This window comes from Bufo bufo, chromosome 7 (assembly GCF_905171765.1).
Source record: "Bufo bufo chromosome 7, aBufBuf1.1, whole genome shotgun sequence".
In the NCBI taxonomy this organism is placed as follows: domain Eukaryota; kingdom Metazoa; phylum Chordata; class Amphibia; order Anura; family Bufonidae; genus Bufo; species Bufo bufo.
Genome location: NC_053395.1, coordinates 47,135,305 through 47,149,275, shown reverse-complemented (window position 1 = coordinate 47,149,275; position 13,971 = coordinate 47,135,305). Strand labels below are relative to the sequence as shown.

General features: G+C 45.4%; 1 protein-coding gene across 2 annotated transcripts in view; it reads right to left on the bottom strand.

Annotated features, from left to right (window-relative positions):
* Nucleotides 1-13,971, bottom strand: part of CCP110 (centriolar coiled-coil protein 110) — a 72,475-nt gene that overhangs the window by 26,274 nt on the left and 32,230 nt on the right. For both annotated transcript variants that reach the window (XM_040440523.1, XM_040440524.1), the window contains exons 3-4: nt 9,890-10,018; nt 582-2,115 (exon numbers count right to left, since the gene is read on the bottom strand). In XM_040440523.1, the coding sequence (XP_040296457.1) occupies nt 582-2,115; nt 9,890-10,018 (1,663 nt within the window). The remainder of the gene's footprint in view (nt 1-581; nt 2,116-9,889; nt 10,019-13,971) is intronic.

The window sequence follows — 13,971 nt, the reverse complement described above, 5'->3', positions numbered from 1 at the left end:
CTTGTAAGAGTGAACTAAACGCAAGAAAGCAGATCATCATACACGAAGACGTCGTGGCTCTACGGACAGAATGTCAGCTCTGTAGGCTGTGACGGTTCACCAAGGTCATGTGATATGTTCTCACATCATCACAGATTTTATATAACCAAAAAACATAGGAAGGGCAAGAATATACAAAAAAAAAAAAAAAAAGCTGAATCAATCCTATAAAACTAGGCAAACTGCCTGGTGGGGTTGATCCTGCCAGTTAATAATACCAATGCTGTAAGAATCAGTTGCAGTGTTGCCAAGAGAAAAGACTTTCATTCTTTATGCAAATGAGGGCGTCACTGTACAAAATGGCGTGGCCAGCATTGAAATGCTGAGGTGCACTGAGGGGCTAGGCTCTACCCCTTGGTGCACTGAAGAGGTCATATGCATAAAAAAATTAAAGTATCTCTTTCCTGGGAACGCCACAATAGAGATTCACAATATAGGTATCCTTTTAATCAGCAGTATCAGGCAGTAAGCCTGGTTTAATAGGGTTGATCCTGCCAACAGGTTCTCTCATGTATATATGCAAAGATACACTGGACTCCTACCTAATGTGCTATTCAGTAACATCTCACTCTTGGATGCACCGAGGGACCCACTGCGATTTCTCCTCTCATGAAGCCACCTTTTCTCCTCCTCACTTGGCACGGGCGAGTGTTCGCTCTGTGTGCTGTCCAGATCCAGATCAAGTCGCCGCTTAACCTGAACGTCAAGGTTGTCCTCAATGAACTGCCCCCTCGTGGAGGACACGTTAGGTGTGTCAGAGGCTTGCGTTGTACTCTGGCTTTGCATTAAAATAGGAGATGGGGTTTCCACATCGTAAGACTTATTAAGTTCTGCAGGTGAATTTCGCTTCACCATCTCCAAAGGAACACATGGCTTCTGTACATTATCCGACGCTGGGGTCGGAAGGTCAACATGGTGGCTTAAGACGCTCCCATCCAGTGTGTTTGCAGAGCAAGGACTTGTGCACTGGACAGTGACAGTCCTTGAGTTAATGATTCTGTTGTCAGGGTCCATCTTTGAGCTACTTCTCGAGTGTCTGTTCCAATTCGGGACGAGGTCGAGATTTTCACTGAAGGAATGTCTTTTCATGGAAGATGGGATTACTTTATCGACATCTTTTGGCACAAAGTCAGAAAATGGCGTTTTTTCATTTGTTTCGGGGTGGCTCAGGTCCATAATTTTACCTTTTTCTTTAGGGCTTAACTCATAGGCATTTACTGGGTGGTTTATTACAATGTTCCCGGCCGATAAGGGCCTGGGTCTCCTTCTGTGCATTTTGGGGCTTAAACTTGGCTCAGGACTTGGTAGTTTGGCATAAGAACCAGTAAGGCTTTTAATCATGTTACTTTCATAGTCGAGCAAATATCCACTTCGAAGTTCTTCATCAGAATCGTTCTCGGCACCAGAGGACATTTCCTGTCTTGAAGGAACATCCACTTTGGAGAACGTTGGTGGAGAACCTTGAGATAAGGCAGCTTGTAACAGGGTATTGGACTTATTTAACATTGGCTTGTCAACCATCAAAGGGCTGGAGCTTCGACTTCTATGTGCCAGTCTAGTCTTTTCTTTTATAGAGTCACTAATTTTAATAGTATCGTTTTCCTTGTCCGAATGACTCTCAGTAGAAGCTCCCTTCGAGCTGCCTTTCATGCTTCTTCTGCTTTGCTCAATGTACTCCCGCGACTTCTTCAAGAGGTTTTGTAAGCTCATCACGTAAGGATCTGGAGCCTCCTTGGTGGTAGGTGGTAGATCGCATGGTGGGGATTCTGGAACTGAGCCGTCGGCGCCCTCTGTGGATACAACCTTTGCACTGTCTGCCGTAGGGGTTTTGTTCTGTGTCACAGACGTACAGTCTTTACATTCCTTAGTAGTGATTTTCTCCGTGAGTTTTAGCTCTTTTTTGGAAATCAGGTCTTCCGCCGATTTCTCAAACTTTGCAGGCCCATTTTGGGCAGAGAACACTGGAAAGTGAAGTGCATTTGGAAGAATGGCAAAGCCATTCATGTTTTTCAGAGGGGAGCTTTGATCTAAATTCTGATTCTCTGCATTGGGCTCGAAACTCGAAACGGTCTTTACCTACATTCAACAAGGAAATAGAAGAAAAATGACTCCTTCGAACTGACTAGTATGCAAATATACAACATGCAGAGTATAACCAATACATAATGTGTATAACATACAAATCAACATAGGAACCACCCAACATCTCAGCGGGTCAGGAAGTCCCCACTCAGGGCCCAAGGTTCCCGTTCTGGAGATCTCGATTAAACCATGTACTAGATCACGCATCTTCAAACAGCGGCCCTCCAGCTGTTGTAAAACTACAACTCCCACAATGCCCTGCTGTAGGCTGATACCTGTAGGCTGTTGGGGCATGCTGGGAGTTGTAGTTTTGCAATAGCTGGAGGGCCGCAGTTTGAGGATGCCTGCACTAGATGCTTGCTATTCATGTGAATGAACACAGTGTAAGGCTAAATTCACACAGGATTTGAAGCTGATCTGCTTTCAGGATTTCCAGCCAAAGCCAGAAGTGGATTAGAAAGGAGTCGGAAATATAAAAGGAAGGATGAATGGATTTAGGGTCCATTCACACATCCGTGTGTGTTTTGCGGGCATGTTCTATTTTTTTCAGGATCGGAATTGCGGACCCGGAAGTGCGGGTCCGCAATTCCAGATCGGGGCCGCACAGGGATGAATGGGTCCGCAATTCCGTTCCGCAAAATGCAGAATGGAATTGCGGACGTGTGAATGGAGCCTTATACTCTTCTTTCCTGGTGGATCCACTTCTGGCCTTGGCTGAAAATCCTGCGGGCAGATCTCCTTCAAATCCTCTTCCAAAAAACTCAGTGTGAATCTGCATGGGTGTGGGGGTTTGGATGGAGATGGATCTGACAGCGGGGTGGGGTGAGGCTGATGGTTCCACCGGAGGGTGGGGGGGGGTTGAGACGGATGGATCAGATCCTAATTTTCTAAGCCCTACATTACAACGATATATTGAATGCAGAAATACAGTTTGTGGAAGTTTTCATAAAATCCTGAAATTACAATGAAGAACAAAAAGGACACCCCAGATATAATACCTCCTGACACCCAAGCGGTGCAGATCCTCGGTTGTGGTCATCCGCAGGTCTGGGGCAGACTGGGCCGGTTGCTGAGCTCTGGGTGAATAGTAGCCTGGCTGCAGGGGGCATACATACAAAGAGCTGCCTGTTCATGTGTCTATGGACGTGATGGTAACCAGGAGAGACATAGTAAACAGGAGGCAAGCGCTGGATTCCTCACTATTCTTATGAAGTCAATCAATGCAGGAGTATACACCCGGGAGATCACGTCTTAGAAGCCGCTGAAGGCGCCACGCTTCACTAACCGCCTATACGGCTCTGGGCACAAACAGGCTTGTCAGAGTCTGCCATCAGAACAAAACACCGGGAAATCACGATGGTGACCAGGATCCAGTTTTAATCAGTCTACACCACTAATAAATGCTTAGGGCCTGGTCACATCACGGATTGGCAAATCATCCAGCGTATGTGCCAGAAAAGCTCCTGGGGTACAGACTGAAGGGATCCGTAGGTCTTCCAAACACCTGGCATATGCCAAAAAGCGTGCCCTGTTAGTATAGGCCGGCTTACCGTATATAAAACAGTGCAGTAGACCCCAAAGCCAATGCCAGCTGTCCGGACCCCCGCATTCCTGATTTCAACTGTATCTATAGCCTCATACTGTGGCATCATATTGAGGGGAGCACCAAAGGGCATCATTACTGTCTAGGGGAGGCAACAGGGGGCATCATATTACTGTCTTGGGGGGGGGGGGGGGCAACAAGAGGCATCATTTTACTGTCGGGGGGGGGGGGGGGGGGGCAGCAAGCAGCATTCTTACTGTGTTGGGACACTCAGAGGGAACCATTACTGTGTGGGGGGCCCAAAGGGGACCAGGCAGGATTAGAGGCGTGGCTTATTGTAAAATAGAAACATAAGAAACATAGAAACATAGAATGTGTCAGCAGATAAGAACCATTTGGCCCATCTAGTCTGCCCAATATACTGAATACTATGAATAGCCCCTGGCCCTATCTTATATAAAGGATAGCCATATGCCTATCCCATGCACGCTTAAACTCCTTCACTGTATTTGCAGCTACCACTTCTGCAGGAAGGCTATTCCATGCAATCCACTATCTCTCAGTAAAGTAATACTTCCTTATATTACTTTTAAACCTTTGCCCCTCTAATTTAAAACTGTGTCCTCTTGTGGTAAGTTTTTCTTCTTTTAAATATGCTCTCCTCCTTCACCGAGTTGATTCCTTTATGTATTTAAAGTTTCTATCATGTCCCCTCTGTCTCTTCTTTCTTCCAAGCTATACATATTAAGGTCCTTTAACCTTTCCTGGTAAGTTTTATCCTGCAATCCATGTACCAGTTTAGTAGCTCTTCTCTGAACTCTCTCTAGAGTATCTATATCCTTCTGGAGATATGGCCTCCAGTACTGCGCACAATACTCCAAGTGAGGTCTCACAGTGTTCTGTACAGCGGCATAAGCACTTCACTCTTTTACTGCTTATACCTCTCCCTATACATCAAGCATTCTGCTGGCATTTCGTGCTGCTCTATTACATTGTCTTCCCACCTTTAAGTCTTCTGAAATAATTACTCCAAAATCCCTTTCCTCAGATACTGAGGTCAGGACTGTGTCAAATATTCTATATTCTGCCCCTTGGGTTTTTACGCCCCAGGTGCATTATCTTGCACTTATCCACATTAAATTTCAGTTTCCAGAGTTCTGACCATTCTTCTAGTTTTCCTAAATCCTTTTCCATTTGGCGTTTCCCTCCAGGAACATCAACCCTGTTACATATCTTTGTGTCATCAGCAAAAGACAAACCTTACCATCGAGGCCTTTTGCAATAATCACTTATGAAGATATTAAACAAATTGGTCCAGTACAGATCCCTGTGGAACCCCACTGGTAACATGACCTTGTTTTGAATGTTCTCCATTGACTACAACCCTCTGCTGTCTGTCACTCAGCCACTGCCTAATCCACTCAACAATATGGGAGTCCATGCTCAATGACTGCAGTTTATTGATAAGTCTTCTATGTGGGACAGTGTCAAAAGCCTTACTAAAATCTAGATATGCGATGTCTACTGCACCTCCACCACTCTAGAGGACACTGGCGTTGTCCCTCCTTACATTTTTTCAGCTTGGACCTTCACCCGATGGCATACCAGGTAGGTGGACCTTTACAAAAAGTATGAGTACCCCTGGTATACAGTGAGGAACACGTCCCTATTTGTTCTCATATTAGAGGGTTTGGTTCATGAGTTTGGGTGGGGGCGTATAGACTCAGAAACCGATTAGACCCCTGCGAGAAGGATGCTAAACAAGAATGAAGGGGAACAGCGCTCACCCGAGTGCTCTGCCCCCTTCAATTTAGCAAATCAGTCGAGGGTCTCAGCAGGTGCCTCTACTGATTCCCTATACGTGATTCAAAAACAGCATAAAGAACGACTGGTGCACTTTACAATATAAATCCTTGTCGTCATTCCCATTTATACCTGTGCCATGGTGTATGACAAGACAACAACACCGATGCCCCAGGGGACCTTCAGGTTACTGGTGTAGGCTGACAGTTTACATACCAGTCAGCAAACAGTTCCCTGTAAAAACAAGTTAAGCTTTGTTCACATATGAGTCATGTTTTCCATCATTAAATGGAATGATCCCAACGGATTGATGACGACCGACTGACTCCCACTGACTTACAATGGGGTCCGCCCATAATGTCCACATTTTTGTTGGGAATAAAAGCGATGCCCTGCAGTGCTGTGATTCCCGATAAAATTGGTAGAATCTGCAATGACACCACTAAAAACATAAAGTGATGAAAAATGCTATTAAAAACTGTGTGTGAATCCACCATAAAGAGGTATTCCCATCTGGGACATTGATGGCATATCGCTAGGATTGCCATCAATGTCAGATAGGTGCGACGAGCACACCGCGCATCTCCATGGGAGGGGAGTTCCATTCACCGCTAAGGGACGGTCACTTGGCTTCTACTGCCTGCTCACTTCAGGGGTCCCTTTGGAGATAGAAGGGGTCCCAGGCCTGGGATCTGCTCTTATCTGACACTGATCACATATCCTAGTGATATGCCATCAGGTCCCAGAAGGGACTATCCCTTTAAGAGTCGTCCAAACACGGGACATATACACTGTGGATTTTGTGTCATAAAACTGCGGGAAGAAATTTCTTTACAGTCGTAGCAAAATGGATGTGGATGAAACAAATCTCATCCACATGCTGTGTAAAAAAAAAAAAAATCTGCACAGACATTGACGGCGAATTTCACCCTTTGCAATATATAGGATGAAATCTGCGCCAAAATCTGCATGTAACTGACGTGGATTTTTCAAGCCTTTTTGTTGCCCCATAGGGACAAACTCTTAGGGTCCATTCACACGTCGTTGTTTCTTTCCTGATCTGTTCAGTTTTTTGTGAACAGATCTGAACCCATTCATTTTCAATGGGTCTGAAAAAAAAAAAAACAGACATTGAGTGATTTTTTTCAGGACCATTGAAATGAATGGGTCCAGATCTGTTCCGCAAAAACTGAACATATCAGGAAAGAAACAACAGACATGTGAATGGACCCTAATGGTGTTTCATCGGATCAGAAAAAAGGTCTGATTTTCATCCAAAAAGAAGGTCACTCTTATAGGCTCTGTCAAATACTGCAGCGGTAACGCGTTTTGCAGACAAGGATAAGTAATGATACAAAAAAACAACGCAGCACAGATTTTTTGCGGCCCCCCAAAATACATAGGGTCGAGTGCCTCCACCCTAACCTGTATTTCATTCCCGAGCACCTTTTCTAGAATTTGACCTATGTTATTCCTCGTAGAAATGTAAGAATAAGTTCCTCTTGTCAAAGTGGATGCCATTAGGCCCTCTTGCAGACGAGCGTGTGTCACGCTGCGAGTCCGCAGCGCAGCTTCGGCCTGAACTTCCCAGCACTGCTGGGGTCACATAGCATTATAATGACTTATGATGCTATATAACCTTTAGAGTTCAGGAATGTATGGCATAACACTGACCTAATGCTGTCAGTGTCATCTAATAGACTCCAGGACTGTAAGGGTGACAAAGCATCATAAATCAATATAATGCTATGTGACCCCGGCAGTCCTGGAAGCTCAGGACAAGTGCCGCGCTGCGGAATCGCAGCGAGACACACGCTCGTCTGCAGGGGTCTTACGCATGTCTGACATTGTTCAATTATTGCTGACAGTCTCAGGCTGTATAGGGACACACCCGATTGACGAGGGGAATCGTAACGCCCAGCTATCAGCAAAATTGCATTTTTCAGGAGGAACTTATTGCACCAAATCCTGTCAATGAAAATACAGTGGGGGTCATTTATAATACCCCTATGTCATTTTTCTAGGTCATTTTTTTGCGCAAATGGCGTTTTATACGGTGCTCCACCCACTGTCTGATAAGGGGACACTGCAGGATGTCATATGATCATTCTGGGCACACCTCATCATAAATTATGCCCCCATTGTCTGATAGGTGCGGGTCCCACCACTGGGACCCGCACCTACAATGAGAACAGAGCCGGAAAATGAACGGAGGGCGCACTGCGCATGCGCAGCCGCCCTCCATTCATTACTATGGGCCGCCGAAAAAGCCAAGCGCTGGCTCGGCTATTGCCGTCAGCCCCATAGAAATGAATGGGAGCATGGGCCACGCATGCGCGGTGCGCTCCCATTCACTTCAATGGGAGCAGCGCTTGGTGGTGAATGCACCCTGGGAAATCCAGGGTCCTCCAGCCACATCGCTCCCCGCTTCGTTCTCACCTATCAGACAATGGGGGCATATTCTAGCGATATGCCCCCATTGTCCAAGATGGGAATACCACTTTAAGCACGTCCTCGGGGTGTGCAGGGTCATTCGAGACTAGCACAGACCCACCGATATCTTCCATTCTGCAGCGCAGATCAATTAATTCTGCATTCACCATTATATTTTTAGATCATTTGCATGCAGTACGTTCGCTATGAGGAATCTGCACCTCTGGAGATGGGCACCGCTTACGAGTCATACTGGGAATTACAGATCCCTAAAGTTACATTGTGCCAATTAAAGAAGCCAAAATAGTCTACCTTACTTCACATGTCAAAATCACAAGGTAGATCAGAAATCAATACAATATACATAAAAAGAGGTCATCACAAAAGCTTTTCGTGGGTTTTGATACATAAAAGGGGCCCTCTATTCAGGATCCCCATCTCTTGGCCTGAGAAGAGAGCGGTTACAGCAAGCGTCTTCTCGCCTGGGAGGACCTGTCCTGTATCACACAGACAATCCCATTGGTTTCAATGAGCACTGTGCAATACTTCATTTCCCCTGTGGAGGCGCTGCAGGAATATTAAAACACTTACTGCCAGGTTTCTGAACAGATAACAGCTGATCCGCTGTGTTCAGTAGAGCAGGCCACAATCACATCAGCAGAGGGTTTATGCATGGACGGATGCCTTTGATGGGAGGAGAAGGAGGAGCTGAGCGTGCTCTTTCTGTGCTCCCGAGTCAGTGGGTGTCTCTTCAGACTGTCAAGTCAAGGCCTCTTTCACACGAGCGTGACGGATGAGCTCGGATGCGCGCGCGAGTGCAATGTGCTTTAATGCGTTTGAAATGAATGGGTCCGATTCAGTACGGGCCACAATGCGCTCACATCACGCATTGCACCGCGTGGAAAACTCGCTCGTGTGAAAGGGGCCTAAAAAGGCCAATAAAGAGCGCCCACTGACGATATCCAAATCAACTGGCACTCAGTTAAAAGGATTTATACGCAGCCCAATACAAACGGAACAGGCACTATTTTATACAGGCGCCAGCCCACGATGAATGAGGTGTCCATAAAAGAGGACCCATCAGGTGATAACGCCCCCGTTAGAAGGCAATTATTGGAGACATCTGAACATTATGGTATACGCATAGGTTCATGACAATTATGAGAGCAGCATGCATCACCAAATTAAAGGGGTTATGCCAGGTTTTGAAGTTATCCCCTATCTACAGGATAATTAACTGATCTGTGGGGGTCCAACTGCTGGGGTCCACCAACCCCAAACAGATGAATGGCCGTTCAAAGCATGCACCTGCCACTCTATTCACTCTCTATGGGACCGCCCGAAATAGCAGAGTATTGTCAGCACATGGCCGACCTGCCACTCGATCAGTATAGGGGAATGGACCCTCGTTCTGGGATCTGTTAGTTATCCCGAGGAAAGGGGAGGACTTTACTGGGCACAACCCCTTTAAAGGCTATGTACACCTTCGGGGGCATTTATTTATGATTTCATTCTACTCATTTTGGATTAAAAATCTAATTTTCAATTCTTCTTTATTAAAAATGTTCAGCCGTTTCTAAAATACAAGGGTTAAAAATCAGTCTGTTTTCTTTGAATCCTGTCACTCTGATCCCCTGACCTCATGAAAGCTTATGTAAGCCATATTCTTATGAGTTTGATAAGTATTGAGCTATAATATGTGTTTATGAGGTCAGGAGGTCAGAAATAAGAGCTACACCTGAGCGGTCAGATGACAGGATTCAAAGAAAACAGCCTAGTTTTTAACCCTCGTTTCTCAGAAAGGGTTAAACATTGCTAATAAAGACTAATTTTAGGCCAAAATGAGTCAAAAGCAATCATAATTTTTTTTTTTTTTATTGTCCGAAGGTGCACATGGCCTTTAAAGGCAGTCAGTCAATTACATGCTGCAGTTACCACCATAACATTGTGCGGTGGATGGATGATGTAAATCAGATGTAAACGCGTTACCTGCACGGTGTCCAGGATCTCCTGCACGCGGTTCAGTAAGGATTTCTTCCTGCTGATCAGCCGCTTCTCATTCACCTCAATGGCCTTTTGCCGATGCTGCTGCATTTCTTGCATTTTCTCCACCGTGAGCTAAAAAGTTAATGAAAAAGTTTTAAATGATTTTATTCCGGATTACAGTTTTCAAAGCCTGAAGGACAACACTAGGCCCGAGCACTCACAGCCGTTTTACCACTACACACTGCGGCAGATTTACTGTTCCCATGGAAAATGTCGACCGCGTAAACGTAGATAGACGGTACATAGATGCGCCAAAGGCTGTATAAAATCATTGCAAGAAAAAGTATGTGAACCCTTTGGAATGATATGGATTTCTGCACAAACTGGTCATAAAATGTGATCTGATCTTCATCTAAGTCACAACAATAGACAATCACAGTCTGCTTAAACTAATAACACACAAAGAATTAAATGTTACCATGTTTTTATTGAACACACCATGTAAACATTCACAGTGCAGGTGGAAAAAGTATGTGAACCCCTAGACTAATGGCATCTCCAAGAGCTAATTGGAGTGAGGTGTCAGCCAACTGGAGTCCAATCAATGAGATGAGATTGGAGGTGTTGGTTACAGCTGCCCTGCCCTATAAAAAACACACACCAGTTCTGGGTTTGCTTTTCACAAGAAGTATTGCCTGATGTGAATGATGCCTCGCACATAAGAGCTCTCAGAAGACCTACGATTAAGAATTGTTGACATGCATAAAGCTGGAAAGGGTTATAAAGTATCTCCAAAAGCCTTGCTGTTCATCAGTCACGGTAAGACAAATGGTCTATAAATGGAGAAGAAAGTTCAGCACTGCTGCTACTCTCCTAGGAGTGGCCGTCCTGTAAAGATGACTGCAAGAGCACAGCGCAGACTGCTCAATGAGGTGAAGAAGAATCCTAGAGTGTCAGCTAAAGACTTACAAAAGTCTCTGGCATATGCTAACATCCCTGTTAGCGAATCTACGATATGTAAAACACTAAACAAGAATGGATTTCATGGGAGGATACCACAGAGGAAGCCACTGCTGTCCAAAAAAAACATTGCTGCATGTTTACAGTTTGAACAAGAGCACCTGGGTGTTTCACAGCAGTTCTGGCAAAATATTCTGTGGACAGATGAAACCAAAGTTGAGTTGTTTGGAAGAAACACACAACACTATGTGTGGAGGAAAAGAGGCACAGCACACCAACATCAAAACCTCATCCCAACTGTGAAGTATGGTGGTGGGGGCATCATGGTTTGGGGCTGCTTTGCTGCGTCAGGGCCTGGACGGATTGCTATCATCGAAGGAAAAATGAATTCCCAAGTTTATCAAGACATTTTGCAGGAGAACTTAAGGCCATCTGTCCACCAGCTGAAGCTCAACAGAAGATGGGTGTTGCAACAGGACAACGACCAAAAGCATAGAAGTAAATCAACAGAATGTCTTAAACAGAAGAAATACGCCTTCTGGAGTGGCCCAGTGGCCCAGTCAGAGTCCTGACCTCAACCCGATTGAGATGCTGTGGCATGACCTCAAGAAAGCGATTCACACCAGACATCCCAAGAATATTGCTGAACTGAAACAGTTCTGTAAAGAGGAATGGTCAAGAATTACTCCTGACCGTTGTGCACGTCTGATCTGCAACTACAGGAAACGTTTGGTTGAAGTTATTGCTGCCAAAGGAGGTTCAACCAGTTATTAAATCCAAGGGTTCACAAAAACATGGTAACATTTAATTCTTTGTGTATTAGTTTAAGCAGACTGTGATTGTCTATTGTTGTGACTTAGATGAAGATCAGATCACATTTTATGACCAATTTGTGCAGAAATCCATATCATTCCAAAGGGTTCACATATTTTTTTTTGCAACTGTAAGTCTGGGGCATGGCTAGACACTACAGTCCACGTTTTTCACACACCTATCGGTAGGCTAAGAGTACTTTCACACTAGCGTTATTCTTTTCCAGCATTGAGTTCCGTCCTAGAGGCTTAATACCGTAAAAGAACTGATCAGTTTTATCCCCATGCATTTTGAATGGAGAGCAATCCGTTCAGGATGTCTTCAGTTCAGTCTTTTTTGCCTTTTCAGGATGGAGATAATCGGCAGCATGCCGGACCCTGCATTTTTTCCCCCAATTAAATGCATTAATGCAGGATCCGGCAAAACGAATCTGGCATTGCGGTCTACGCATGCTCATCTGAAAAAAATAAAATAAATGACAGATCCGGTTTTCCCGATGACACCGGAGAGACGGATCCGGCATTTCAATGCATTTGTCTTACGGATCAGGATCCTGATCAGTCTGACAAATGCCATCATTTTCAATACGATTTGACGGATCCGGGAGGCAGTTCCGGCGACTGAACTGCCTGCCAGAATCCTCTACCACAAGTGTGAAATAACTAACTTTGCACCAAATTTTGAGGCAGTGTGTCCGCGCCCCTTTCAGCTAAGCCACGCCCTCGTAGAGTTCTAAATCCAGCACAGGAGAGCGCGGCGCAGTGGATTATTCCTTTGGTGCAGGTCTAAGATGTGATGTGACTACATGAACCAGAAACGAGCCAAAACAACCCCATTCAGCGGTGCAGTGTGAGGTTACAGGGGCACCGTCACTCAGGTCCCTGCCTGACAACATACCGCACTAGTGTGCCCTACAGGTACCTAGGTGAGGTAAGCAGGGGAGGTGTATAGACAGAAGGGACAGAAATGAGACACCGGAGTCAGACACAAAAGAGAGAGAGAGAGAGAGAGAGAGAGAGACGAGAGAGAGAGACACACACACACGAGAGAGAGAGACACACACACGAGAGAGAGAGACACACGAGAGAGAGAGACACACACACGAGAGAGAGAGAGACACACACGAGAGAGAGAGAGAGACACACACGAGAGAGAGAGAGAGAGACACACACAGATACAAGAGAGAGAGAGAGAGAGACACACAGATACAAGAGAGAGAGAGACACACAGATACAAGAGAGAGAGAGAGACACACAGATACAAGAGAGAGAGAGAGAGACACACAGATACAAGAGAGAGAGAGAGACACACAGATACAAGAGAGAGAGAGAGAGACACAGATACAAGAGATACTTCAATTCTACAGAAGAGAAGAGGAGCCAATGGTGAAGAGAGCTGCCCAATATGTGACAGCGTGTCACAGACTGAGAGGGACATGAGAAACTGAGGCCTTTCACAGACCTATGTCCATTCCCTTTATATTACCCTCTTCCCCTTTTCCTATGCAAACTCAACTGCTTTGGCAATGCTAACATGTATTTGGTCCTGCCAATAAAGCTTATTTGAATTTGAGAGAGAGGCACAGATACGAGAGAGAGAGAGAGAGAGAGAGAGAGAGAGAGGCACAGATACGAGAGAGAGAGAGAGAGAGAGAGAGAGAGAGAGAGAGAGAGAGAGACACAGACACACGAGAGAGACAGAGAGACACAGACACACGAGAGAGACAGAGAGACACAGACACACGAGAGAGACAGAGAGACACAGACACACAAGAGACAGAGAGACACAGACACACGAGAGAGACAGAGAGACACAGACACACAAGAGACAGAGAGACACAGACACACAAGAGACAGAGAGACACAGACACACAAGAGACAGAGAGACACAGACACACAAGAGACAGAGAGACACAGACACACAAGAGACAGAGAGACACAGACACACAAGAGACAGAGAGACACAGACACACAAGAGACAGAGAGACACAGACACACGAGAGAGAAAGAGACACAGACACAAGAGAGAGACACAGACACAAGAGAGAGAGAAAGAGACACAGACACAAGAGAGAGACAGACACGAGAGAGAGAGAGACACAGACACAAGAGAGAGACACACTGTACACCTATGTCAGGCACAGATAAATGACTGTAGCCTCCAGGAATCAATGTAACCTTCCAGCAATAAGAGGTCTTCCCCAGAACGGCCGACTCTGGTGGTTTCCAGCATTTATCGGTCCTGTTATATTCTGGCTGAGAAAAACACACACAAAGATGGAAAAATGCAGGGATTACTTTCCACAGCATAAT